The 26,905-nt window shown below is 39.3% G+C and overlaps 1 protein-coding gene across 1 annotated transcript in view; it reads right to left on the bottom strand.

Moving 5' to 3' along the window:
- Arhgef26 (Rho guanine nucleotide exchange factor 26) overlaps nt 1-26,905 on the bottom strand; it is a 121,302-nt gene that overhangs the window by 76,456 nt on the left and 17,941 nt on the right. The window contains exons 4-5 of the mRNA XM_006972608.4: nt 16,688-16,744; nt 13,611-13,771 (exon numbers count right to left, since the gene is read on the bottom strand). Coding sequence (XP_006972670.1) covers nt 13,611-13,771; nt 16,688-16,744 — 218 coding nt within the window. The remainder of the gene's footprint in view (nt 1-13,610; nt 13,772-16,687; nt 16,745-26,905) is intronic.

The raw sequence follows: 26,905 nt of genomic DNA, 5'->3' as shown, positions 1-26,905 counted from the left end.
ATCCTCAAGGCTCCCGCCACTTTCAGACCCTAACATAATACATACATGAGCCTTAGGTAAAGTTTGCGTATTCCATCTCTGTGAGGGTCACTTTCTGAACCACATACCACTGGAAGAATTTACAGCTGAGCAAAGGCAGGCACTAGCAGTAATTTGGATTTCTCCAGTGGGAGCTGGTGATAATGTTGCTTCAGCAAAGACCTAAAAGACATGGCTTTTAATCCTGTGGTTAGTCCGATGAATATCAGCTCTCGCAGAGGGAGAAACTCACTCAACAGCTGATAGGCAGAGGGGGAAGTGACAGACTCAGGGATGAGATTGAGATTCCTTGCTCCCTCCATTATCAGGAAAAGAGATATGAGTAACAAAAGCCAGTCTTTGAAGTTGGGAATTAGTTAATGCCTCAAAAGCTAAATAAAATGGGCAAAGGCAAGTGTTTCTTCCCTGTACATCCCTAAAGAATACAGAAAAAAAAATGTGATTTTTCTTCATATGTTTTGCTCAACAGCTTGTACGAAAAGAGAGTTTTGAATCTTTTCTTTTCTTTCTTTCTTTCTTTCTTTCTTTCTTTCTTTCTTTCTTTATTTATTTATTTATTTATTTATTTATTTATTTATTTATTTTAGCCTTGGCTGTCCTAGAACTAGCTCTGTAGACCAGGCTGGCCTGGAATTCACAGAAATCCACCTCCCTCTGCCTCCCAAGTGCTGGGATCAACGATGTGCTGCACCAATGCCCAGAAAGAGAGTTTTGAATCTTAATAATAATATTTTTCAAGGATAATTCATGACAAATAGAAATCACCTGGTCCAAAAACAGTGCTGAGAGAGCTCTCAATCTGTGAGTCTATGAATAGGTAGTAAGGGTGCCGTGGCAGCGCAAGCCAACTTCATTCTGATCACAGACGGCGTTCTATAGAACTATAGATAAGGTAAAGGGATAAAGGGGGAAGGTTCAAATCCAGGGGTGGGACTAACACAGCCGAGGCAAACCATTCCTTCCCTCAGAATGAGAATGTCTTAAAACCTGCCCCAAAGTGTCAGTTGTTCCGAGAGCATTAAAAAAAAAAAAAAAAAAAAAAAAAAAAAAAAAAAAAAATTTCCTCCTAAAAGACCTTTAACATAATGTTAGAGACATCTAATAAAATAATTTAGTGCTGTAATAACTTCTGGTTTTGTTTTGTTTTTTTCAATGAAATGCAGTCAGGTAAAATTTCAAGTTGTGGGATGGAGAGTCGAGGAAGGCGATTTCCAGCATATTTTTCAGGGGCTCCCCATGCTCACACAAGTGCAGACCTGTGTCTGCATAAGCAAATGTGCATCAAGAGGCACCCAAGCCACAGAGAACGGGAAGCAGGGCCCCTCCACAGGCAGCACAAACACTGCTATTGTGCCCTGTTCTGCTTCTCCAGATGGGTCCCCTCTGCAGAAAAGACATTCCAATGAACTCCCAATACAAAGGCAGTTTGCTAGTTACAAGGAGACCTTTGTCTGAATCCCCACAAGTGACAGGGTCAATCTCAGCCAATCTTGACATTTCCATGGAACCTTTCCACAAAGTTTTTTTGGAAGCCCAAGTCATTTCCCGAAACCTTTTGGAAATCCAAAGAAAACACTGTGAAGATAAAGGCCCTGTTAAGATCCATACCTAAAGACATTCGCTAAACTTATGAGCCACTCAGAATATTCTCCTAGACATACAATGATTTAATCTAGATCCTGGAAAATTGTAGAGAATGGTAATAATATGCTGAGTTGATATTTAAGATATTATTCATCTCTCCTCCTAGAATACAGAAAAAGAATCTTTAAATTTTTAAGGGAAATTGTATTTTCACAGATTTTTACACAAAGCTGAGATCTTAAAAAATTAAAATAAAATCTGACCACGGATTGCTCAATATTTACATTACCACTTAAGAGTTAAAGAATCCGTTCACTTAAATCCTGGGAGGCTTTCAAACTTTTCCACTAAAGTTTATTTTGGAAATATATTTTTCATACTGAGTATCAGAAAAGTATAAATCTGAATTAAGTCCTCACTTTCCAAACATACATTTTTCTTTTCTTCCTCCACTCAGTGGTGAAGAAGTTGAAGGAATTTAACATAAGCTATTGAGATGCCTTTTTAATACAGTGAACTGCAAACTGCCAGACACTTGTACAATCTATTTGCTTATGTTCAGATTATACTATAGCACTGCAATGGGGCAGGACTACATTCAGAGACAGTTTATAGTAAAGACAATGGACAACCACCCTTGCTTACAGTGGCCATGAGGATATAACAGGGTAATGAAACCAGCATGTCACAGAGCACACAATGCCTTGGCTTGTAAGGTCTACATATTTAAAGAGGTCAAAGCCATTCAGATATAAGAAAAGCATTTACAATTCTCCACTGGAGGATGAATGCCAAAAAGCAAATCATAGTGATTTTCCGTTTTCCGTGTGTGTGTGCGTGTGTGTGTGTGTGTGTGTGTGTGTGTGTGTGTGTGTGTGTTCCCTTGAACCCTAAATGGAACTTTAGTTCTTTTTTCAAAAAAATTAATTTATTTTTATTTTATGAGCAGTGATTGGTGTTTTGCCTGCATGTATGTCTGTGTGAGGGTGTCAGATCTCCTGGAATTGGAGTTACAGACAGTTGTGAGCTGCCATGTGGGTGAAGGGAATTGAACCCCAGTCCTTTGGAAGAGCAACCACTGCTTTCAACTGCTGAGCCATCTCTCCAGTCCCTGAACTTCAGTTCTTTAGACTAAACTCTTTCGTTTTTCGAGACAGGCTTTCTCTGTGTAGCCCTGGCTATCCTGGAACTTGCTCTGTAGATCAGGCTGGCCTCAAACTCAGAGATCCGCCTGCCTCTGCCTCCCGAGTGCTGGGATTATGAGCGTGTGCCACCATGGTCCGGCCAGACAAAATTCTTACCTTCTACATGTGTTATTTTTTGATAGGTTGTCCAGGGTAAACACATCTGAAGAATCAAAAACCTCACTTTTCTTAAAAATAAAATTTAAGCAATGAGTTTAAGTAGATTCACATAATTAGTTTGGGCTCAACCTTCTTACTTGGAACAGAAAATGATGGTACTTGATGGTATTCTAAAAGGATCCAGTCAGATGAAACTACTGGTGTTGAGATAAGGAAAACTCACACTTCGATGCTTACAGTGAACCCACAACAGTTTAGAAGCAAACAACTAGAACACTCACAACAGCTTGCCTTTGCAACTTCATTTACCCACCAGCCCTGTTGTGCTTAAACCAAGTGCTAGATTTAACTTGGCTACACCATCAAGTTTACATTAAGATCTTTTCCATTGCCAAAAAAAACTGGGTGGTCTTGCTTGCTTTAGTCACAACTGGCGGAGTCAAATAAAAAAAATCTATGAAATGGTTCAAAATCCACAGCTGCAAATGGAAGGCAGATGAAATACTGCAACTAAACTCCAGCCATTGTTTCTTTTTCCATAGATTTCTCCTCCAGTTTAAAGTTGGTCTCGGTGAAACTAAATTGCTAACAGTGTAGTGGGCTCCAACTGGTATCTTTATCTGAACTTAAATCTCTGTGTGACAACTCAGAACTCATGGACTTATGTAGGCAATGCATAAAGGTGAAGGGGAGATATAGCCCCAAATGCCTGCATAAAGGTCATTGCAACAGCCCAGTTGGCAGCCGGAGCATGCCAGGGCCTTTGCCAAACATTGGTATGAAGACCTTACCATTTACATGGAAAACACCAGGTTTTAGTTGCCAACTAAATCCTAGTTAATATATCCTGTATGATTACAATAGCCTCCATTTGCTTTGGCTTTGATCATATGCTGTGACCCATCACCACTGTCCTAGGTTCAGATCTCTGTTGCTGTGATAAAATACTGACTAAATCAACTCGGGGAAGGAAAGGGCTTATTGGCTTACACATCCACATCACAGTCCATCACTGAGGGAAATCAGGGCAGGAATCTGTGGACAGGAGCTGAAGCAGAGGCCATGAAGGAACACTGTTTTTGGATGACTTGGACTGCTTATACAATCCTGCCTCAGGGTGGCCCTGACCACAGTGGGCTGGGCCTCCCCATATAGATTATTAATCAAGAAAATATCCCACAGATATGCTCACAGGCCAATGTTATGGAGGCAATTCTTCAGTTAAGATTCTCTCTTCCAGATGACTCTAGTTTAAGCCTACTTGTAAGCCTTGTTCTTGACCAATGCTAGCAGAGGCAATTAAATAGAGAATATTTTTACAAAGCCGGAGAAACAAAATCCAGACATATTTAGGATACCTCCATGGGCAAGGATGCTTCCCTCCAAGACTGTTGACCTGAGTACCTGAGTTCCATCCCTTGAAGGAAAGAAGAGACTTTCAAGTTGTTCTCTGACCTCCATACACAGGCTGTGGCATGCATACCCACCCCCACACACATACACATGCCTCCCACACTACTAAATAAATGTTTGAAAGTATTTAAAAATATTTGAAAAGGAATTGTTGTATGATTGCTTACATGGTGTTGTCCTAAAGACTTTGCATGTAATTTTTATTTATCAAAACAATTCACAGAAGGTTAAGGATACAGATTTTCTTGTAGAAAGGGGCGAGGGGGAACCTTTTTAGAATTTAGAATCAGTAAGCCCTTGCCTAACATTTTACTAAAATGAATGTATCTTTGAAATTTGAGGGTTACATGTAGGAACTATAATTTTCAAATACTGCTTCCTGCAAATACTGATAATAGTAATAATATATTTGCACATAAATACTGTTGAAGTTTGTATTATGGTATCAAACCTATATTATGCTAATTATGACTTGACAAAAAGGGGTGGGGTGAGTGAAGGGTCCACAGGTACCTGGCTAGAGGTGACCTAGGAGAAGAATGGGAGTAAAATACTCCAAGTGTCCACTGTCATAAGATCCTAAGTCCACACCTGGGCCTGCGTCACCTATCCCGGTGTTCACCTATTTTTTTCCTTGTCATTGAGGTCCAGAGGAGCATCATTCAGACATGTAGAATCAAAGACGGATCCAAGGTGTGACCGTCTCTCAGGAAGTTCCCATCTCCAGTCACTTATACTTTCACCTCAACTTCCCCTACTTCTGTCCTTTTCAGAGGAAAGCGTCCTAAATCTGAGTAGGCCTCAATAGTAGGATTATTCTGGCTTTAGGGCTGGCTATTTTTCGGCTTCTTTTACTGCCAATTTCAATTTAAACTTTTTGAGTTGCCTGAAATAGTTTCTGAGCATCCAGCTTGGCCCAAAATACCACTGCTGGTGCCCATCCCAGTGAGTTTGCTAGTTGATGGCCCACACCATCTTCACCAGGATTTCAGAATGAGTATGTGTTTCCAGTTACCCGTTTCTACTCAGCAGCATCTGCTGGTCAGTTTTGCAAACCCTCAGCTCTCCACCCGGTTTCCGAATTCTTAACTAGAGGAACTGCATCCATGGAGACTGGAGTAGCCCTTATTTTTCTGCTTGAGATGACTACTTATTTCTTCTGTTGTCACTTCCCACACATTTGTGTGAGAGGCTTGCAGAGAATTTCAAATAAACTCCTTGGGCATCTGTCTCCAGGTGGGGAAAAAGCCAATAAAGGTCACAAAGAATGGCCTCTATGCTTCTGTCTGTGAAGTGTCTGCTGGAGAAATTGGTTTTAGGAAAGGAAAACACAGTTTATCTGTTTACTAAAGGTAAGCAGAGCAATGAGCTTCCTTTCCAAAGAGTCTCTGGTAAATTATATTACATGTTGAATAAAGAAGGAACATTTGCTAACAAGGAATTCCAGAACAGCCATTACTTCAGGGCAAAAACTAAACAGGTCCCTTGATCTAAAGAGTTCTGTATTCTCTGGCCTAGTTGCATTTAATGTGCTTTTCTTTTAGAAGTTAGCTGTATGAATCAGATAAAAGGGTGAAATGCTAATATTAATGCCATTAAAGACTTTGGGAGGTTTACTGTTATTTGGTTAATGCACTAAAGTTTAGAATTTTAATACCAAATAGAAAACATATTTCAGAGTACACATAGGCTGTGCCATTATTTGAACAAAATGCCATTTTGGGTACTATTAAGCAATTTCATAAGGCATATGTACTTAACAATAGTATTTAATGTCCCTTGATATCTTAATTTTAATATAAATTGGATTTAAATGGACAAGCAAATCAGGTGAGTATTGTTCCATGTGTTTACTGTTATCATAGTTTACTCCCTAAACAAAGCGGGAACTAGAAGAGTTGGGGTCAGCTGCTCATTATATGCCAGGAAAAAATCATCTCCCCAGGACACAAGAGCACGCTGAAGGGCATTCTGACGGCACGCTGCAGGAGACAGGCAGTTTTTGCTTCATATGGCTTTCTGAAGAAATCAGATGTTTCAATTTCTTTAATGGGAAAAAAAGAAATAGCTTTTTCCACTTGCAAAGCTCTTCCACTACCTCTTTTACAGGATGCAAATAATTGCTCACAATGACATAATGTTCAAAATGAAGGCACAGAGTTGGAGGTAAAAATATATTATATATAAAACATCAAAGAATCGTCTAATTTTCATTTTGCAGAAAACTTTCTAACACAATTAGCCTTTGTTTAGACCTTATAGTTTCTGACCACAAATGGGTGGCTAATACTTAGCAGCAAATGAGTGAATTTCCTTTGCTGACAGTATCAACCTTTAATAGGAAAGTATTTTAAATTCTTAATTAGAATTGGACATATTCTATTGCAAATTGACATAAAGCAATAACACTTACCATTAATACAGCAGTATTATATGTACATTATTCTAAATGGACACCCAAACAAAAATTAAAGGGAAACAAACAGGCAAAGCACATGCCATGCGTGGTTTCTATTTATGACACAAACCTATTTTTTTTTTAAATTGAAGATTATATCAAATATTTCTATTTTCATATCAGGCTTTTAGAACATCATTGATCCTTGAAAGAGAAAAAGACCATGAGTCAAGTTATCTCACAAATTTGAGACACAGGCAAGATGTTCACTCAGTTAAGGTACAAGTAAGTAGATCCATGGTTGAGAGTCAAAGACTGTCCACAGACTGGCCCACAGCCATCCTGGTACCACACCTTTCTAGACTTTTCTCTAGTCATCCTATGAAAACAGAGTGGCGTTCCTTCTAGGAGAGATCACAGAGAGAGTCAGCAGGAGGCTAGCTTTCCCTCCATATAGACTTTTAACAAAGAGTTTGAAAGCAGACCGTTGGCAGGCCCATAGCGCCAAGAAAGATGCTATCGAGAAGTAAATTCACCAGAGCCAAAGGATCGGAAGGCAGTACCCACTGTGTAGTTCTTATACTACCTAGCTCACTTATTCCAACCATAGCCTCTTCAAGTGTTTCTGGGTCAAAATGCTGACATTTGTCTTTGTACTCCATCTATAAATTTCAAGGTGGGCATTCACATTTGTGCAGGACTATTACCAATTGTACCTAGACCCCATCTACTCATGGCAAGCCACAGGATTACTCAAAAATACATTTCCTTGGAGGTATATGGTTTCGTCATCACCACTTTAAAAACCTCTGCTATAAGATTAATAAGTTATTTAAACCCACAGTGATAGGAACCACCTTTGTGACTCAATTCTACAGAGCCATTCAAGAATTCTTTACAGCGGTTTCCTTTCTTCCTTTTTTTTATGTGCTTGTTTGTATTTGTTTTGTTTCTTTGGGACCGGGTCTCACTTTATAGCTCTGGATGTCTTAGAACTCACTCACTATGTAGACGAGGCTGGTCTTGAACTGAACTCACAGAGATTTTCCCGGCACTGCATCCTGAGTACTGGCATTAAGGAAACTCCTTTCAACTAGACACCTCATCATGTGCCACATTTCCATGTTTAACATGTCCCATACAGGAATCTTTTCTCCCTCACTACATTCCAATGTTACAGAAGCTCCAGCCATAGTTAGCCAGGCAAAAACCTAGGAAGCAAACGAAGCTTTGCTCTTTCTACCAAGTCCTCAAGAATCCGCATTCTAAACACCTTTTGAGTTCTTCCTCTTTCTGTTTTATCACATTCCCACCATAGTTGACTATGTTACTGATGCCTCAAGTCTCTCGCCATAGGTTGTTTCGCTCTACAGCAGGTTCTACATAGTTCTTTCCAACACAAACATTTAGCCCCCTATACAAATGCTAAGGATGAAATTCCTCAACAAACAGTAGAAACCCAGCCTCCTCTCCCTTGACCTCACCATTTCCCTCTAAGCCCATGACCTCTATTATGACCCAAACATCCCCATTTCCAGGCAGGTGTTAGGCTTTGGGGTGCCTCAGCACACATGCTAGGGTTGTTCTACAGCCCCACAACACCAGCATCCACAAGGCAGAAACTGGCTAAAATGTGGTGTAGCCCTTAGCCTAGCAGAACAGGAGGCTCTGTAAGAGTGACTGAAATGAGTGATTTGTCACATCGAAGAGAATCTAAAAGGGACACACCACTGACAGGTGCCTATGCATACACTTAAAATCAGAATGGTCTTTGTCCTTGCTGCCTGTGTGCAAATAATGCTCTCTCACACTGAAGGGCCTCCTGGTGTTTATTCAGCAAACAGAGGAGCCTGAGGTGCCATAAAGGGTACCAGATGCCACATTGTCAACCTGGATGTCAACAATGTTCTGACCTCAATCTACACTAAATATGCTATCACCTACGGCTATCTGTTTCATTACATAAAAGAACAATCATGCTGATGGGCGTTGCTGTATCCACAATGCTCTGCTTCATCAGCACTGTCCACTGTTGGTAATGAGCATTTATCTGGGGTTTTACATTTTCTTACACTGGAGACCCTTTCGTGAGTGCTATGTTTAAGATCTTAAGAGTCACACCTGATGTTCATCAAGTGACTGCTGCATCACAAAGGCCCTGCAAGTCTTTTAAGCATGTTCCTTTTTTAAAAGGCTATCTATGAAATGACATTCCAAATTTAATCAAATAAATGTTTGTAATTGGAATTATTGTAATATAAATGCAGGGTTATCAAGCAGAAGGAGCTCTGTTGAGATTTGACAGATCACACAACATGGGCAGCTATCCAAATCAGAGTACTGTGTTCCAAGGGAAACAAAGTAGATATGTGATTAATGAAAGTACATCTGGTTTTATTTTTGTAATGAAAGTTGAGAAGTTCTACAGTTAGGTTTTTTTTAATGTTTTTTAATGTTTTATTTTAGATTTATTTACTTTGTGTGTATGAGTATTGTGCCTGCATGTGCACATGGAAGTCAGTAGAGGGCGTTAGACCCTCTAGAACTGAAGTTATGGGTGGTTGTAAACTACCATGTAGATGCCGGCAATTGAACCTGGGTTCTCGGCAAGAGTAAAACATTATCTCATCTCCTGAGCCATCTCTCCAGACCCTACAGTTTAATTTTTTTTAAATAAAACTAAAGTATTAATGTTCAGAATAGCTATGTACTATGTGTTATTACAGATATGAAAGCCTTCTAATAAATTCATGAAATATTTAAACTGTGTGAATGGTTAAAATTAAAATGGAATTTTAATCCATAATTCAACAAGCTGACTTATTTCAGGTTTAACTAGATACAGACTTATCAGTCATGAATTTGTTCAATGTCTTTATTGTATTTTAGGTGCACATTTCAGGCCACTTGTTTCATTTCTCCTTTTATGGGCTTCTGTGTCTCACTATTTAAACATGATATGAGTTATATGAAGTAAACTACAAAAATTAAAGAAACAATTCTATTAGACAAAGGTAATTACTCTTTATGTTTTCTATTTTTTATTTTGAGACAGGTCTTGTGTAGCTCAAGGTAGCCTCAAGTTAAAGATGTAGTCAATGATAAAGTTAACTCTAGTTGCCCCCTCTTGAAAGGTGGATTGCAGGAGTGGGTCACCTGTGGGGCGTTTACCCACCACCCCCACAGCTTCCCAGAGTTTTCTTGAGTGCGATCAGCAGGAAATATGAGATAGAAGGATTTATAGCGGAGAATCTTGCGGAGATAAACAGATAGAAAATAAAGGATAGCCTCGAGAGGGCCTGGAACCTATTCCAACGGGCCCCAACTGTCTCTGGCCCAGGGTTTTTATAGAGACGCCAAGGGGTGGAGCAAAAGACCTCCTCCCCCAGCACAGCCAAGTGCAGACCATCTCAGACACCTGCACTCAGGCCCGTGGTCCTGATCATCCTCTATTAAGACCTACTGGGTAAAGCCACGAGGAACCCAAGAACGGGCTTCTACAGTCACCATACCCAGGTTATGTGTTACTTGGAATGAATGGGCCCAGTGTCTTATGCATGCCAGGTATCAACTGAGCTATAACTCCAGGGTATCTTTTATGTTCTGATAAGTTTTACCTTTCAAACAATTAAAATCTAACAATTTAAATTTCTTCTCTTTGGATCTTTATATTCTGAATATATTATGAAAAAAATAATTTTTAAAATATTCTTCTAAAGTTTTTTAATTGATTGCATAATTATTCCTATTATAGACCTATAACTCAATTAAACTCACATTACTGAATTCAGCAATCTTTCAAGAAAATTTTGACTTCCAGATTCCTTTTTGGATTGCTTGTGTTACATGTTACCCACAAAACTGCACTGTGGTGCACCATAGAACTTTTGGTCAACAATAGACAACGCAGAAGATGGTAGTCTCATAAAAAAATAATGACACTAAACAATGTCTAGTGTCTAACCACTTTATAGTGGCCATGTGGTCGTAGAACAATGCTTTCCTCGTGTTTGTGGTGACATTGCTATAAACAATCCTAAGGTGCTGCCATCTGTACAAAAGCAGAGTAAGAACAAACATTTGACTGTGACAAAACTATGTCAGCAGTTCATGCATTTCCTTGTTACACTTTTATCACCAAATTACACTTCTATTACTTAAAGAACAAAAGCTTATAAAGTCATATGCCATGTTACACTGGCAGCAGCATCTGGTATCACATGTTTCCTGTGTCTTATTTTTTCTTATGCTTACTTGATTCTGTTTTGTTCGTGACTCTAGGAGAAATAGCCAATATCATCTGCATTACAATATCACTTAGGTGTGTAGTAGGCTACACCATCTAGGTTTTGCAAGTGCACATCAATCTAAGGCATTTTCACAATGACAAACCTTCCCCATCTCCCAGTGATGGATTTCTCAAATCTTATCCTGTGAACAACATGTGAGTTCACACTAATGCTCTCATTATTACCCTAAAGCTTCAATATCCTATGTTCATTACTGAGAATAGTCTACTTACTGTGCTGAAAAATACCATTAGTTGTCAGTTGGACCACAGTATGTTCCAGAATGTTTTAATTAAAAAAAAAAAAAAAAAAGTTTAAGAGAAATGCTAAAACCACATTGAGATAACACTCCTTGCTTAACAGATTGACAAAAATCTAAAGATTTGTTGACAGGCTGCTGGAAAGGCTGTGGAGGAGCAAGGAGTTGTCTGTTCTTAGTGGTAATGCAAAGTGGTTCAAATACCTTGAAGGGAATTTAGCAATACAGTACAAAAGTGCATACGCATTCGCCCTTTGATACTGCAATTCCTCCTCAAATTTTTTCCAAAGATAAAATAACTAAAACACAACAAAGCAACAAAGCATATGTACAAAGGGCATAGTGAGGCTGAAAAAAAAAAAAGCCTATGTCCATAAACAGAGGGCTACATGAGTAAGCCATGACACAGCCTCTCAATGGAGAAGCAGGCAGGCAGAAATGAGTATAGATGTCTTTATAAATGACTAGTGAGCAACCTCTAGTCCATCTCATTATGTGAAAAAAGAGAGATTGAGTCAAGTGTAAGGGATATGCTTGTAGTAACTACGAGAAGAGATAGAATATGTGTGCGTGTTTTTATATGTGTACACACACATTTACATTAAAAGCAAAGATAAACAGTAACTTTTGAGAGGAGGGTAGTGAGATGGCTCAACAGTTAAGGGCACTTGCTACCAACCCTGACAACCCAGGTTCAATTCTCTGAACTCACAAGGTGGAAGAACAAAACTAACTCCTGAAGGTTGTCCTCTGACACACACATTATGGCACACTGCACCCCTACCCCAAATAAATATAATAAAACTCAGTAATTTTTAAAATTTAACCATACAAGGAGGGAGCAGGTGGTTGGGACAATGACCTGGGCTTCTTGGTTTGATAAAACTGTGTAAGCTTTATGGAGCTTAAACAGACATATAAAAATTGCACATTTAATGCATGTATTTTGATGAGCGTGGTGTACCTACAGGCTTTTTTTTGAGTGTATCTTGTTCTGTAGGTTTGAATTTGGACCTTTTGTTTTTTGGTTATCTACTGAAAGTCAAAAGCCATCCAGCAATGAGCACCTCCTGAATTCTTCAAAAACACCAAAAGACACTAAGGCTCTTTGGGCAAACAGCTGACTCCAGATCTAGAGCAAGAATTATAGATCACGATCCTGAAGTACTCTATAGCAAGAAGATGGTCAAAGTTTAGTAAGGCTAAAAAGAGAAAAACCTGGACATCAACAAAGAGAGGAAGTACATCACAGGTACTCTAATAGACAGATGTGCATTTTCCTTATAGAATTATCTATTACTGAATAAATAAATTGCGGTGGATTAGAGGAACAGCATCTGCAGTCCTTACTGAACTGACAGATCTGAGAAGGATCATCAGCCCCATGCTCTGCTCCCTGAATACTGCTGCCCAATTGGTAATTTGGTGCCTTAGTTGCAATAAAAAAGTATTTTTAAAAGGGGAGATACTTTTAATTACAGATGTGTAATGGCTTATAAAATTTAGGTGAAAGGGTTAAGGGGAAGAATGTTTACCCACAGAGTGATGAGAAAAAGTATATTTCCTCACATAACTCATAATCTATTTTGAAAGACACATAAGGAAGAAATGTTTGCTCTAGCTACTTTCCAGGTGGCCAGCAAGCAGTACATAAAGAGAATTTCTTACCATATAACCCTTTGTGCCATCAGCATTTAAAAAAAAATGAATCTATTACACACATACCTATACACACATTAAAAAATAAAATAGGATAAAATTATAAACAAAATTTCATTATTAAACATTGAGGTATTTATCCATAAAATATCATATGTGTATACGCAGAAATACTTAAATGAAAAAAAAACAAATCTAGAAAAAATGTTGAATATAAGTTTTGAATGTATGGAAATGTACTACAAAAATGAATGTATCAACTTCTCAGGACAAAACTCAAAGTGACATAATTAAAAACACTGTTACAGTCTCCTCAACTATTTGTACAGAAGATAAAAGCTCGAAGCCTGTCCTTTTTTTTACTAAAATAGACAAGTGTCACAGCCTAGCCTGGAGCAGGCTCCTGCTCCTGTAAACAAAGAAACAAAGGAACAGATGCAGGAAAGGAGAAGGGCTGGGGAGACCTGAGACAAGGGGCAAACACAGATGCTCAACATCTAAATCACCAGCTCACAGCACATCCTGAAACTGACTTCACGGATGAAGACACCAGCCAGTTGTGTGGAGAGAGATTTCCTAAGCCCAGCCACTCCTCTCTCAGAGGACACAGTGTCCCTGGTAAGTACTGTCCCAGACTGGCCACAGGCAAACTGAAGAGTACTTACTTTTTGCTGGCCTCACAGACATCTGTAATGTTGGAGAAAAGGTGATGCCTCTCGGTTTTAGTCATTGTGTCACTCAATTCTTTAGAATCTTTAAACATCCGTATCAAGATTTCCAAGCTGAGTAAGTATGAGTGCTCAGAGGATATGACTTCAAAGATGGCCTGGCAAAGTGAAAAAATAAATACCTTGTTAATTACTTTAATTGAAGAATTAAATACAACGTTCACTGTTGTCTATAGGAATGACATGGGAAATGCATCGCCAAACCACTGTCTTTATGGAAGGCATGTGCACCTAAACTGAGAATTGTCACTGCTTGTATATAAAAGGAAAAGTTAAAGAGGCAGGATGACTTTCCATGGCATCCTGAGGTCATGCCTTTGCCACAGGGTACAATCTATGGAAGGAAGTAGGGCATGTCATAAAATCTCACTGTGACACTAATTAACCTTTGGGGTCACCTCCTCTAGCCCTGCTTTCAAAGCACACTGCTTCAGGGACACTAGAAATTTATGATCACTGGCTCACAAATAGTTCCCCTCTCACTCCCTTCTCGCATTTGTTCCTTCTCTCTGTGTTTTAATAAGACTAACTTGCAGTTAACAGAGGCAAATACTGTGTGGCATGACCGCACCTACCCTTACAAGGTTCTTAGCAGCCACAGGAATTCTTTTCTATAACTCATACAATTGAAAGTAATTCCATCTGCTCAACAAGCCACCCACTCTGCTCTCATCAGTGTCTCAAGAAGGAACAAAGCACCCTCGGCAGAGACCCTTGGTGACAAACCCGGAGCTTTCTGATAACTATGAATGATGAAATGCCACGCCACATCTACAGAGACACCTACGCCCTGTGTAAAGAATTCGTCTACCTCTTCAACAAAGTCAGATTTAGATTCTCTACTAATAAGAATGCTAGGAGAATTTCTTGGTGGGATGGGGGGATGGGGAGTGTAAATATTCTTACAGGCCTGGGTACCATGACGTTTACATCTTGTTTCTTTCCAGGCTCTGCCCCAAGAGCACAGAAGATGGTTGCTGGGTGGGAGGACAAACATAGGCAGGTGGATTCCCAGCTGCCAATTCCTAGCTGCCAATGGCTGGGCTACATCCTGCGTATCAAGTTAGCAGAGCCAACTGTTCAGAGCTAACACTGTTCACTGACCCCCCGCCCCTTTACATCTGTAAGGTTTTGGGATTCTTGTCCATAAAGATTCTGGTCTAGCCTCAGCTAAGTTCCAAGGAATTAACTGACATAACTATTTAAAAACTAAAGAGTAAGAACACATAAAGTTAGCCTGTACCTTATACAAGTCTATGCAATCAACACAACTGTCCCTAAGAAACATAAAACAAACTCGTGAAAATTTTCCATTCTTGAACAAATATAATAGGTAATATAGGTGGTTGATGGATTTTCTGCCTTGGAATGACTTCAAATATTTCCAACAACAAAGGCTTCTGTAATCACACTCAAAATACAAAGACCGACTAAAGACACACCAGACTATGCAGAACAGATCACATGCAAAGGTAAGTGCAGAAAAGTTTAAGGTAGTAATGGTTGACTACATCACTAAAGAGGCAACAACTACTGGAGAGCAAAGAAGGGTATGCCTGGGAAGAGAAAGGAGTTAGAGCATGAGACTTCAGCTGTCATGGTATTTGTATGAGAAATCTCAATAAAGATATTTGCAATTCAATAGATATAGACAAAATTCAAATGCATAAGATGTAAAAGACAGATTGTTTTAATAGACTTAAGACTTTGGAGAAATCCTTGAATTTGTCAACAAAGAGAGAAATATCATTTATTCCATAATAAACAGCAAAAAAAAAAAAAAAAAAAAAAAAAAAAGGCCTAACCTCTGCTAGCCCTTAGTAAAACTGATATAGGCATTCAGAGAATGGAGCACCACACAGAGGCTTAAACAATGACCAGAGGGAATATACACCATCACAGATAAACTTCTAAATATGTTGAAGGAAAAAAATTAAACAGTCTAACATTTAATGTTTGTGTATGTATATGGAATACAGAGCAATATGTCATTGAACTTCTGTCTGGAGAAGAGAGAAAGGAATTGAATCAAGGAGAATATAAGATTTCATTAAGTTTTATTGTCTTTTAAATGTGAAAAAAAAAGAAACATGCATTTGTTAATTTTTCATCTGTGGGCACCCTCAAGTGCTATGATATATTCTTTAACTTTTTTAAAGTTAAAAATGTCATTATTATAAACCCACATATTTTTCCTTTATTCCATGTCATTTGTGTAAGACAAGGACACCTTCGTATCTGTGCAGAATTAATTTACCTGTATGTAAAAGTGCATGTATGTAAACATACTAAGATGCATAAGATGAGACAAAGCGACAGCTTTACAATATTGTAAGAATGAGCAAAGCAGAGTGTGGTGGCATGCACTTTTGATCCCAGCACTTGGGACACAAAAGCAGTGGATCTCTGTAAGTTCAAGTCTACATAGTAAGTTCCAGGAAAGCCAGGGCTACATAGAAAAACCCTGGCTCAAAAGAGCAAAACAACAACAATCAAAAAAAAAAAAAAAAAAAAAGCAAAAACTTTAAACTGTATTGATTTAAATTTCAAGTTATAAAGTCCTATTCCTTTTTTCTTATGTAAACTTCGTTTTGGTGTACTTCTTAATTCACAGAAAATTTGCAAAGGCAATTCATAAGTCCATGTCTCCTTCTCCCAGTTTTCGCCATGCAGCATGCACTACACCATCAGGGTATATTGTGTAGAGACTTATTTAAGCACTAGATTCTGCTTTTGGCTTTTTCAACTCCAGGATCTACCATCTGTATTTCAACATGGAACAAACAATATTTCTTCCAGGTGCTTCGTTGCTTAAATGCAAATGATATTATGTCGCTTATACTTTTTTTTTTCTGTTCTGGGGGCTAAGATGTGTGAAGCTTTATTCAAGGACAAAATTTGCTGTGCTCACAGAAAGAAAACAAATATGTTTCCCAACACTGACCAAGCACACACAGTAGATGAAGACAAAAGGTATGAGTGATGCCATACATCACTCAGAGCAAGGAACATACCTCTTGTCTCTTTCTTTCCTCCTGGCTCACTGTTTGAGACAGCCCATTTCTTTTCACCTAGAAGAAAAGGCAAAGTAGAGTTTATCTCACTGACTTGAATGGCTTCCTTTCTACATAAAGCACATTCTTTTAAAATGAATTAAAAGAAATTAGACCAAATGTGGGATTAGCATAGTTCAGTGTAAAAATAAATAAATAAATAAATAAATAAATAAATAAATAAATAAATAAATAAAAAACACAATACAATGTCATCAGTTCAAGTTTTTGTTTTAGTCTTTAGTTCTGGCTATTTACAGAATATCCAATTACCTCCAAGTCGTAAAGAATAAATTCAAAATTAAAGAAAACAATGGATAGCTCTGAGTGTTTATTGTCTAATTTTTCACAGAGAATTCATTCTATCATTTAACCATTGGACTGTCAGGGCTCTTTAGAGAGAGCCAATCCAGGAAAAGCTCCTCCCACAACCTTGCCAAGCACCAAGCATCTCAGCAAAGATGTCACTCTGAGTGTTCTGTGAGAAGTCACAGTGTCTCCAAGACGCATGCGCACCAGCAGCGTAGTTGACATAAAGCAGCGCAGTTGATATAACACTGTGGTGTCATCATTTGAGTCACAGACATACTCAACTACCACGCTACCTGACTGTTGTCACTCCCCTTAAAATCCAGTTTCTAAACCCAAGAACAAAGGTGGCCCCCAAACTCCCAGAAGCAGGGGTCTCTGGTTTTCTTCTGAAATATTCTACACTTCTGTCAACAAAAGAAAGATAGTCCTGATTTTCCGTCAAAGATTGACTTAACAGAAGGTTGTTATGAAGAGCAACAGTCACCTCTGAGCATGACAAGAGCTGCAAGAGAAGAGCCTGTACTTCTTCAAGGAAAGAAATCTGCAGCAATGAAACGAGACCATCTTTGCACCTTTTGTTGTCTTACTTCCCCAAAACATAAAGAACTGTTTCTCTAGGCTCATTATTAAACTGACACCTAACATTTTCCATCATGAGCTTAAAAACCTAAAAGAACATGTCTGATATTTGTTACATCTTCAAATTTTAAAATGCATCCACAGTAACATGAAAATTGTAACCATTTGATATCCACTATCATCCACACAAACAAATTTCCTTAGCAGTTGGACAGTTCACATTGTTCTCGTCTCTTCTTGAAAGCATATTCTTATGTCAATTTCCCACCAAAATTTTCATAATGTAATATAAAAAGCTATGTGTTTGGGTCTCCTGTTAACCACCATTGGAGTACTATGAAACCAGAGATATTTTTCAAGTTTAATTTTCTAAAATTCCCTATTGTCCCTATAATCCCTATATTGAGCCCCAAGTATAAAGAAACTATCCTGAAAAGTGTAATCCCCACAGATGTCATTAACAACCTATGATCAAAGCAGCACAATTACTAACATTGGGGGTTTGTTTGTTTGTTTATTTGTTTTAATTTTTGTTTTTTTAAGACAGGGTCTCACTATGTAGCTCTGGCTTTCTTGGACCTTACTATGGAGACCAGGCTGGCCTCAAACTCACAAAAATCCCCCTGCCTCTGCCTCTTGACTGCTGGCATTAAAGGCTTGTGCCACTATGTCTGACAGCTATTAACAACTTTAATTCATTAAGTATAAAAAGTAAAAAAAATTTTGTGAAGACATTTCTTATTAGGAGGCGGACTCATGATACCTTTAACCAAAAAGGTTCCATTAAAATCAATATTTCTAACTTACTCTGTCGTTGGGATCCCTGTTTTTCACCTCAGGACAAAACACCATGGAACGATTTGAGATGGGTATGAGAATCTCTGTGTATCAAAAGAGTAAGAAAGCAATTGTGAAAGGGAAGGTAGGAACGAGGCTCTGTCCTAATGCCACCTACAAGTGGACTTTTAGAAAAATACTCAGATGCTGAGGGTCTAGAAGACGAAACCTTAGAAGTATTCCTGGCTATCATCAAAAGATCATCACAAGGTCCCAAGGCAGTGACGCATACCCTATCATGAAGGCCACTGGAGCATAATTCCCTCTACACAGTGCGGCTGTGGAAATTGCAGACACACCATTGTCTTTAATTTGCTTTTGATAACAATTTAGAGAGCAGTAGAACAGAAAGGCATCCCAAATCAATAGTAAAATCAATAGTCATCTCACATTTACTATACGCTAGGAACTGTGTTGAGCATTTTATATATTTTTCCATTGGATTCTCATAAAACTTCTGGAAAATTAATAGTGTTCACAGATGGTGACAACCGAGGCTTCAGACCCAAAAGAATATAGCTAGTAGGAACAAAGCCAGGATTGGGTCTATGCCTGTCCAACGACAAAGCTTCACTTTTGATGATTTATACTGACCCTCTGCTCTCTATGAAAAGCATCCCATTTCTAGGGCTTGGCAATCATCACTAAGACTCCTTCTCATGCCAGCTCTGCATAAAAGTTTCCATGTGTTTTTTGGACCATGCCCATCATGGAACACTCTTATCTTTACTTACCATCGTGACCTGAGGTCAACCTGTCAGCAAGAACTCATGGGTAAAAAAGGCTTCCATACATGTTTTAATAAGGCAGAAGACCGGCCAGAAGAATGCAATCCTTCAGAGCTCTATTTGGTAAGCCTGGGCAGGAACTTCACAGGATTTCCTGGCCGACAAAGTCCTGGCGGATGGATGTGCAGGCAGGCACAGGGCCTCCAATCCCTGCAGGTGAGGTCACCAGCAAGCCTTTTCCCACTGCTGGCTTCTCTATCCAAGTAGAGTTCAGATCTCAAATTCTGCTGGGCAGGAAAATTAAATACCCTGCTAAGAGACCTACAGAGATGACAGCTGGTATTTCTGAGAAGTGAAGAGTATTTCATCCTACCAGGGGAAGAAATCAACAGCTAGTACAGTCACCCTGTTGAGGGGGAAGACAAGTATTCTGAAGAGGTTGAATGATCAATGCAAAGAATTAGCACTTCTCTGTAATGCTAATGCATTGAATGACAAAATATTCCTTTTACCAAGTCATGTACAAAAACCAGTGGTGTTGCCTGGCGGTGGTGGCGCACACCTTTAATCCCAGCACTCAGGAGGCAGAGCCAGGCGGATCTCTGTGAGTTCGAGGCCAGCCTGGGCTACCAAGTGAGTTCCAGGAAAAGGCTCAAAGCTACACAGAGAAACCCTGTCTTGAAAAACAAACAAACAAACAAACAAAAAAAAAAAAAAAAAAAAAACAGTGGTGTCCCAGACAGAGTGGGGAAAAAAAAAAAAAAAACCCTCCAGGAAGTGTTACTGAATTATGATTAAGGAAACTGAATTGGAGCATATTCAAGGAGGCTGAAAGTTCACTCCGGTGAGTTATGACTAAGTAGTCCCTTGTGGCTGGCTACCAAGGTCACAGGACCTGTCCTCCCGTATCAGCCACTGACCCCTTGGAGAGAATGCCAGGAGAATCGTGTTGTCTACCTGAAGGCACTTCCACATTCAACTCTAAATTAAGCAGCACCTGAGGAGTCTGGCAGCCTTCTGGAAGCACCAGGTCAGGAGAGAAGCAGATGAACTGAGAAACTGAGGAGCATGGGGAGATGACCAAGGAGAGAGTGACCTGCAGAGCCACTCAGAATGAGTGACAGAAGCCAGAGAGAACGGGAGGAGAGGAGAGCAAAGGAGCACAGTGTACGAGGAACGAAAGGAAGGGAGGAAGGCATAGTGCAAAGGAAGGAAAAAGAAAGAAGAAAGAAGATATACAAAATGCTTTGAAGAAATCCTTTAAAAATAGATAAATCAGAAACCATGATCTTGTCAGTAAACTTAAGCGGAAGTGACAAGAAAATCCAAGGCTATTTTTTTTTTAATTATAAACAAACAAGCAAACAAGCAACGGTGCAGTTTTAAAAGTTACAAGCTTTTTGAAGTTTGCCAGCTTTTGCTAAGAGATTCTAAAGAACGGTCAAGTTTATTCCACGTCCCCAAGTGATTTCCTTGTTTTGATGTATGGAAAAGGAAAAACAACATACTAGCTACTGAGACACAGGAATCCCAATCTGCCATCTAAAGTCAAAGAACCCAAAATTGTTCAGCATTCTTTTTATTTCTATATTTTTTAATCTTTATTTTTCCAACATGAGAATCCCAGTGGCCACTTTATTGACTTTCTTGGGACTACTGCCTGGAGGATGGGTTTAGTCCTGTGGGCAGTTTCTTCTATCTTCCGTCCCTAAATTGAACATTCACACTCACAAGACGCTGAACAAACAGCTTCCCAGTCTGGTTCAGAGCCTCCTGGCAAAATTCCAGCATGGCAGCCTCCTTCATCATTTCTTAAATATATACCTCATAGCTGAAGGCCCAGCTGGATACAAATGGCATCACACAGGTGGCCAGTTCAACTGTATGTGAACTTTCTTGCTTAGTTAAATTTACTTATCATCCATAAGTAGAATTCATAAAGTAACTCCATAAAACTTTAAGAACTGAAGTCAGTGTGGGGTTCTTGATTTTGCACAATCTAACCAATTCAAAAAAAACTGCTCAGATCTGGTCATGCAGACACTATTCACAGTCAAACATGTATATATCTCTAACATTTTAAGTGAATAAAAAGCTTTTCAAACAAAGCACCAGAATATGCAAGACTGTACTTCTTACCTATTAAAGATAGGAAAATATATCTGTGGTTTAAGACAGAAAATAAAAAAAAAACTCATTATGTTATAATATGTCTAATTTCACAATTGTAAATTATATATTCACTGTTCTAATCAGTACTAAGTTCTTTTCCTTTGATCTTTGTGACCTGTAAATTTTGGATATCTGAATGATAACTTAACAATTTACTAAACTTAATAAAGAGCACTTACTTGGATATGGAACTCTCTAGTTCCTTCCAAAAACAGAGTTTACCAAATCTCTAAAAGGGTAAATACCTCAAAGCAAATACCCAGATATTAATTCATGCCAATTTCCTTCTTGAAGTCTGAATGTTGGGTCTCCTGCTAAAATTCACATACTGAAACCCTATCCTCCAAGCCGATCATATCAGTTGGTGGAGTCCCCTAGGACGTGATGAGATCATGCAGGTGGGGCCTTCAGGACTAGAACTAGTGCCTTTAAAAAAAGCCAAAAGGAGACTCCTAGACCCTGACACCATGCAAATGTGTAGCAAGAAGGAACTGAGTCAGAAAGCAGCCCCTCATCAAATACCAAATCTGCCTTGAACTGAACTTCTCAGCCTTCAGAACTATAAGGAACGCACTTCTGTTTTTATAGTCCACCTAGTTTGTGGTATCTTGTAATAGCAGCCTGGACCATGGCACTTCGCAAGTCTAAGCTTCTCAGACAGCTGTCACGGGGAAGGGCAGAGAGGCTTCTCCACCCATTTCACTTCTGCAGGCAGCACAGATACACTACATATCTTTACATTGCAGAGGGCTGACGGGAAATCCATAGACTTTATTGGTATTTTATTCCCTGAGACAGGAGTATCAGTCAAGTTCTCTAAGGAAATCCCTTAACACTGAACCTGTCCATGACCTCTCTGGGCAGAGCTGAGACCAAAAGCACCAGTACTTGGCTCAGTAGACCAATGTTTTCTGTGGTGCAAAGACATGTTCTTGGCCCTCTGTGATGTAAGGCTCGTTCTGGATAAGATGGATATCTGTATTCCTTCTATTTCTTCACCACTCAGGGAGAACAGAATAGGGGGACCCATGTGAATGGACCAACCAAAAAGACTAATGATAGGTGATGTCCCTCTGTATGCTGTGAATGTGTTGCTCTGATTGGTTGATAAATAAAATGCTGATTGGTCAGTATCCAGGCAGGAAGTATAGGTGGGATAAGCAGATGAGGAGAATTCTGGGAAGAGGAAGACTGAGTCAGGAGTCATCAGTCAGACACAGAGGAAGCAAGATGTGAAAGCAGAACTGAAAAAAGGTACCAAGCCACATGGTAAACACAGATAAGAATTATGGGTTAATTTAAGCATGAGAGCTAGTCAGTAATAAGTCTGAGCTAATGGCCATGCAGTTATAATTAATATTAGCCTCTGTGTGTTTACTTGGGGGATGAGAGTGCGAGAGATTTGTCCCAACTGTCAGCAGGCCAGGACACAGGAAATCTTCTGACTACAAACTCAGAAATGCAGTCAGTTAAAACACGATACTGCATATTTTTAATCTAAAATCATTCTGTTTTCACTAAGCACTTTATACCAGATTCCCATTAGAGCTAAGCCTGTTAAACTCGCCAATGTTTACTCAATTGATGAAAATAAGCTGGTTACTCATCTCCAGTTGCCATTCTCTACTCATGAGTGCCCTTCTCAACAGCCCAGGTGGAAAGGAGCTACAAAGAAAAAAATATGCTCTAGGACCCAGTCATCCCTGGATCCTTCCAGTCTTCCACAACTGAAGTAACCCCTCAAGCATAAGTGAGCCAGAGTTCTTATGCAAAGACGGCAAGGCAACAACTTGTGACAATGACACAGTATCAGGGTCCAGAAATAGTGTCCTCTACTTAGAGGCTCCATAGGCGCTCTCTAGCACCACTTCATCTCCAGAGAAGGGTCCCGAGACATCAAACTAGATAAGCTACCATGGGCCATCTCTCTTTCAAAGTATCAAAGACCTACATACCTAAGACCAAACACATAAGGTCAAGATGGAGGCAGTACCACTCTCCTGCTGAACAGTGAATAAACAGAGAGGATGCTGTTTGGAGCAACGGAAAGAGGCGAGACAGGAAATGGAGGGAGGAAGAGAGAGAAAGTGCCAGTAAGGCACAGACCTTGAGTATATTTTAGTTTAAAATATATCAAATAACATGCCAGTGACTTCCTGATTCCTTTGTTCAAAAGACCAACCCACTCTCTGATCTTCTCTTGTTAAGCTCAACTCTATCACCTTCACCTGAGTCCCTGACCTTCAATAGCAAGCATGTGTTGTCAAGCAGGTAGGTATCAAATCCATTATAATAAGAGAAAGCCAGATAATACAAGCCAAGGATTGAGGGTTTTGCAGTCATAAACAGGCCAAGATTCCCAAGTGAAATTTAAGTTATTTCAGTACATATCTGAGGCTGAAACACTCAAACAGATAGGTAATTAAATATACAATAATTAACTGCTGTGGCAGTTCTTGAGATGTAAGAGATGAGCATGCATTCCTTCCTTGGTAGCCAGCTCTCACTAGGTAGTAGTTCCCCGTGCCTAGCCAACTCCTGATTCTGAGTTCTTGGTTATTACCAATATATCAAATATGTATTATGCAGCAGGCACAGTTCTATTCATGCATCTTAAACCCACACCTCTGTGAGGTAAATACTATTATCCTTAGTTGACAAGTTAAAAACAAGACATAGCAAAGTTTGCCTTTCAACTCTAAGCTTCCCTGCCTGTCCATCCCACCACCTCAGCTCTCAGCCACTGAGGCACACTAACCTCTAAAACTTCTTTGTGTGTGGGTGTGGGTATGTTGCTATTTGTGGGTGCATGTTTGTGAGCATCTGTGTATAGATCATAGGTCCGACTGAGCTGTTGTTCCTCAGGAGCCAACCACCTTGTTTTTGAAACAGTCTTGTTGGCTTGAAGCTTATGGGTTAGGCTAGGCTCACTAGCCATCAAGATGCAGGGACTGATTCCACTTTGGCATCACCAATGCTGGCACCATCCCAGCTCTTTTAAAGTAGGATCTAACTCAGGTCCCCATGTTTGTTACCAACTGACTTGTCTCATGGGCCCCTCAAATTTCTTCATTAAGGTTGGGGTCATGATTGGCAGCTACTCCTGCCCAGGTCCTCCCCCTCAATGCCCCAGAAACCACAAGTCATTGGATCCCCAGCATCAACTGCATCAGGAGCTGAGCTGTCAGCAGGGCCTCCTAACTGAACTACTTGATTGGTTCTGACATTCCCCCCACTAAACAAATTCCTCTCCTTTATTTACTGTTCTCTCTAACCTACCTTCCCCTGTGTGCTTCTGAGTTTGAGCCCAAATTTATTCATTTTCTTCGCCCAAATAAGTATGAGACGTGCTTCTTATGCATACATCAGTAATTAGAAAAGAATATGAGGTTAGCTAACACAAGGAAGCTAGAAACACAGAAGTAGAAAGGATGTAAGGGTATAAAAGGTAAATTCTATAAGGCCATTTAACAAAAGGGAGTAATTTCAAAAAGTGGACTATTTAATAAAATAGTGAGGAGCAGAGCAGGAATTGTAATAGCAGTTGAAAAGTTGGGATTGTGAGTGAGGATAAAGCAGCTGCCAGCCTAAACTGTATGTCAACTTTGCTAACAAGGAAGTGTTTTTGTATTGTTTTCTACAATAAAAAAAAATCTACTTTATGGGCTGAAGAGAGAGCTTGGCTGTTAGGAGCACTTGCTGCTCTTGCTGAAGAGCTAGGTTCAGTTCCCAGCACCCATGCAGTGGTTCACAACCATGTGTAACTCCAGCTCCAGGAAACCCAAAGCCCTCTTCTGATTACATATGCATCAGGCATGGATGTGGTACACATACACACATGTAGGTAAAACACTCATATACATAAAACTTTAAAAATAAATATTTAAAAGTTATTTTTAAAGGAGTTAACATATTTTTAAATGAATAATTAGAAAATAATTACAAACAATAGGAAATTAAAGGAACTAGATTTCCACTAACTTAATGGAATAGTATATGGGCTTTAAGAAGCTATACAGAAGAAATTTTGATGATAGTAAAAGCCAGTTGGGTCAGTGTTAAATGAAAAAAAAAATGCATTATACAACTGCAAGTTCACTGACACAGACATTGTTAAAGGAAAAATAACAGCTGACAAAGCTACTTCTACATTATTGAATTTATGCTTAAAAGAAAACATCCACCTCTCTCTATATATATTTTAAAAATCTTTTAAAGATTTCTTTTACTTTTAAGTATGTGTATTTGTAGGGGCATATATACATGAGTGCAAGTGCTCATGGAGTTAAAAGAGAGTTTCCGATTTCCTGGAGCAAGAATTATAGGCAGTTGTTGGAGGCACTCAGTGTGGATACTAGAAACAACCTCAGTCCACTGCAAGAGCAATATGTGTTCTTAAACCACTGAACGATCTCCCCAACCCCTCTATATACACATTTTTTTAAAGACCAAAGAAGTTATGGACCAAGTTTTCAACAGTGATTAGATGAGGAGAGATTTCAATTAATTTCAATTTCCTTTTGTCTATAGTAATTCTTGACTTTCCTACAATAAATATGTCTTGACATTGAAATAAAAAGAATCACTTTCAATGGCAAAAACTAAAATATGTTTTAGTATCTTCCATCCAAAAAGGCGGAATAAAACAAGTCACGCATCCAAACAGAATTGTTTAAGGATGTCAACAGTGAAAGTACTTCCTTGGAAAAGGGAAGCCAGAGAAAGGAGGAGTGGCCACTAGCAGCTAGAAGAAATGAAGACAGTAAGATAAAGGGAGGCAACAACACAGATTTGAATCAGGTCCAAACCAAGCAAGGCTTATGAGGCTGTGTTGAAAATGAGTGATGACAGATAGAGCCGTGAGTACCAGAGATAAGGAGGATGACCGGGCTGGAATCAGTATGCCTGAGAATGATGCCGTGACACATAGCAGAGGCCTGCGTCAGGAGCGCCTGGGGAAGATGGGGTGAGATGCCTTTCTTAACAGAAGAAAGAACACCTGCTTGTGGAGGTTGGGCCAGCATCTTTGCTGCTATTTTCTTTGTTCTTCTAGTAAAGTGGCAGTTGGGTAGGAGTGGCAAAACGCAAATAATGAGTTACTGAACAGACTTTTCTGGGTTTGCAATAGATTTAACTTAAACAAATTGTATTTCAGGGGAAAAAATGGGTGATAAAACTTGATGCTTTCTATTAGGTGTACAAAGCATCCAATGGTTTCCTTAGAAGTGAAGTAGCTCATTATACAGAGACCTGAGGAACAGACACCAAATTCTGTCTCCCTTCTTCCACTTGCCTACGTACCAAACTTTACCGACATACTTTACACAAGTATTGTCTTTATTCCTGCTTTCCTGCCTCTCTGGCCTGTTTAACCTGTGGACATCCTATGAACTGAACTCTCCCAATCGTTCCTGCTCTCTTTGATTTCTGTGTCACCAAGCTCATATTTTCTATATTTTCTGAAAACATCATTTAGGATTTTCATATTCATCATCTTCAAAATGATTCTGCAAGTCCCTAGAGTACAGGCTCGTTTCAGGACCATTTTATC

The sequence above is a fragment of the Peromyscus maniculatus genome, chromosome 6, assembly GCF_049852395.1.
Source record: "Peromyscus maniculatus bairdii isolate BWxNUB_F1_BW_parent chromosome 6, HU_Pman_BW_mat_3.1, whole genome shotgun sequence".
Classification (NCBI taxonomy): domain Eukaryota; kingdom Metazoa; phylum Chordata; class Mammalia; order Rodentia; family Cricetidae; genus Peromyscus; species Peromyscus maniculatus.
This window is presented reverse-complemented; position numbering and strand designations above follow the sequence as displayed.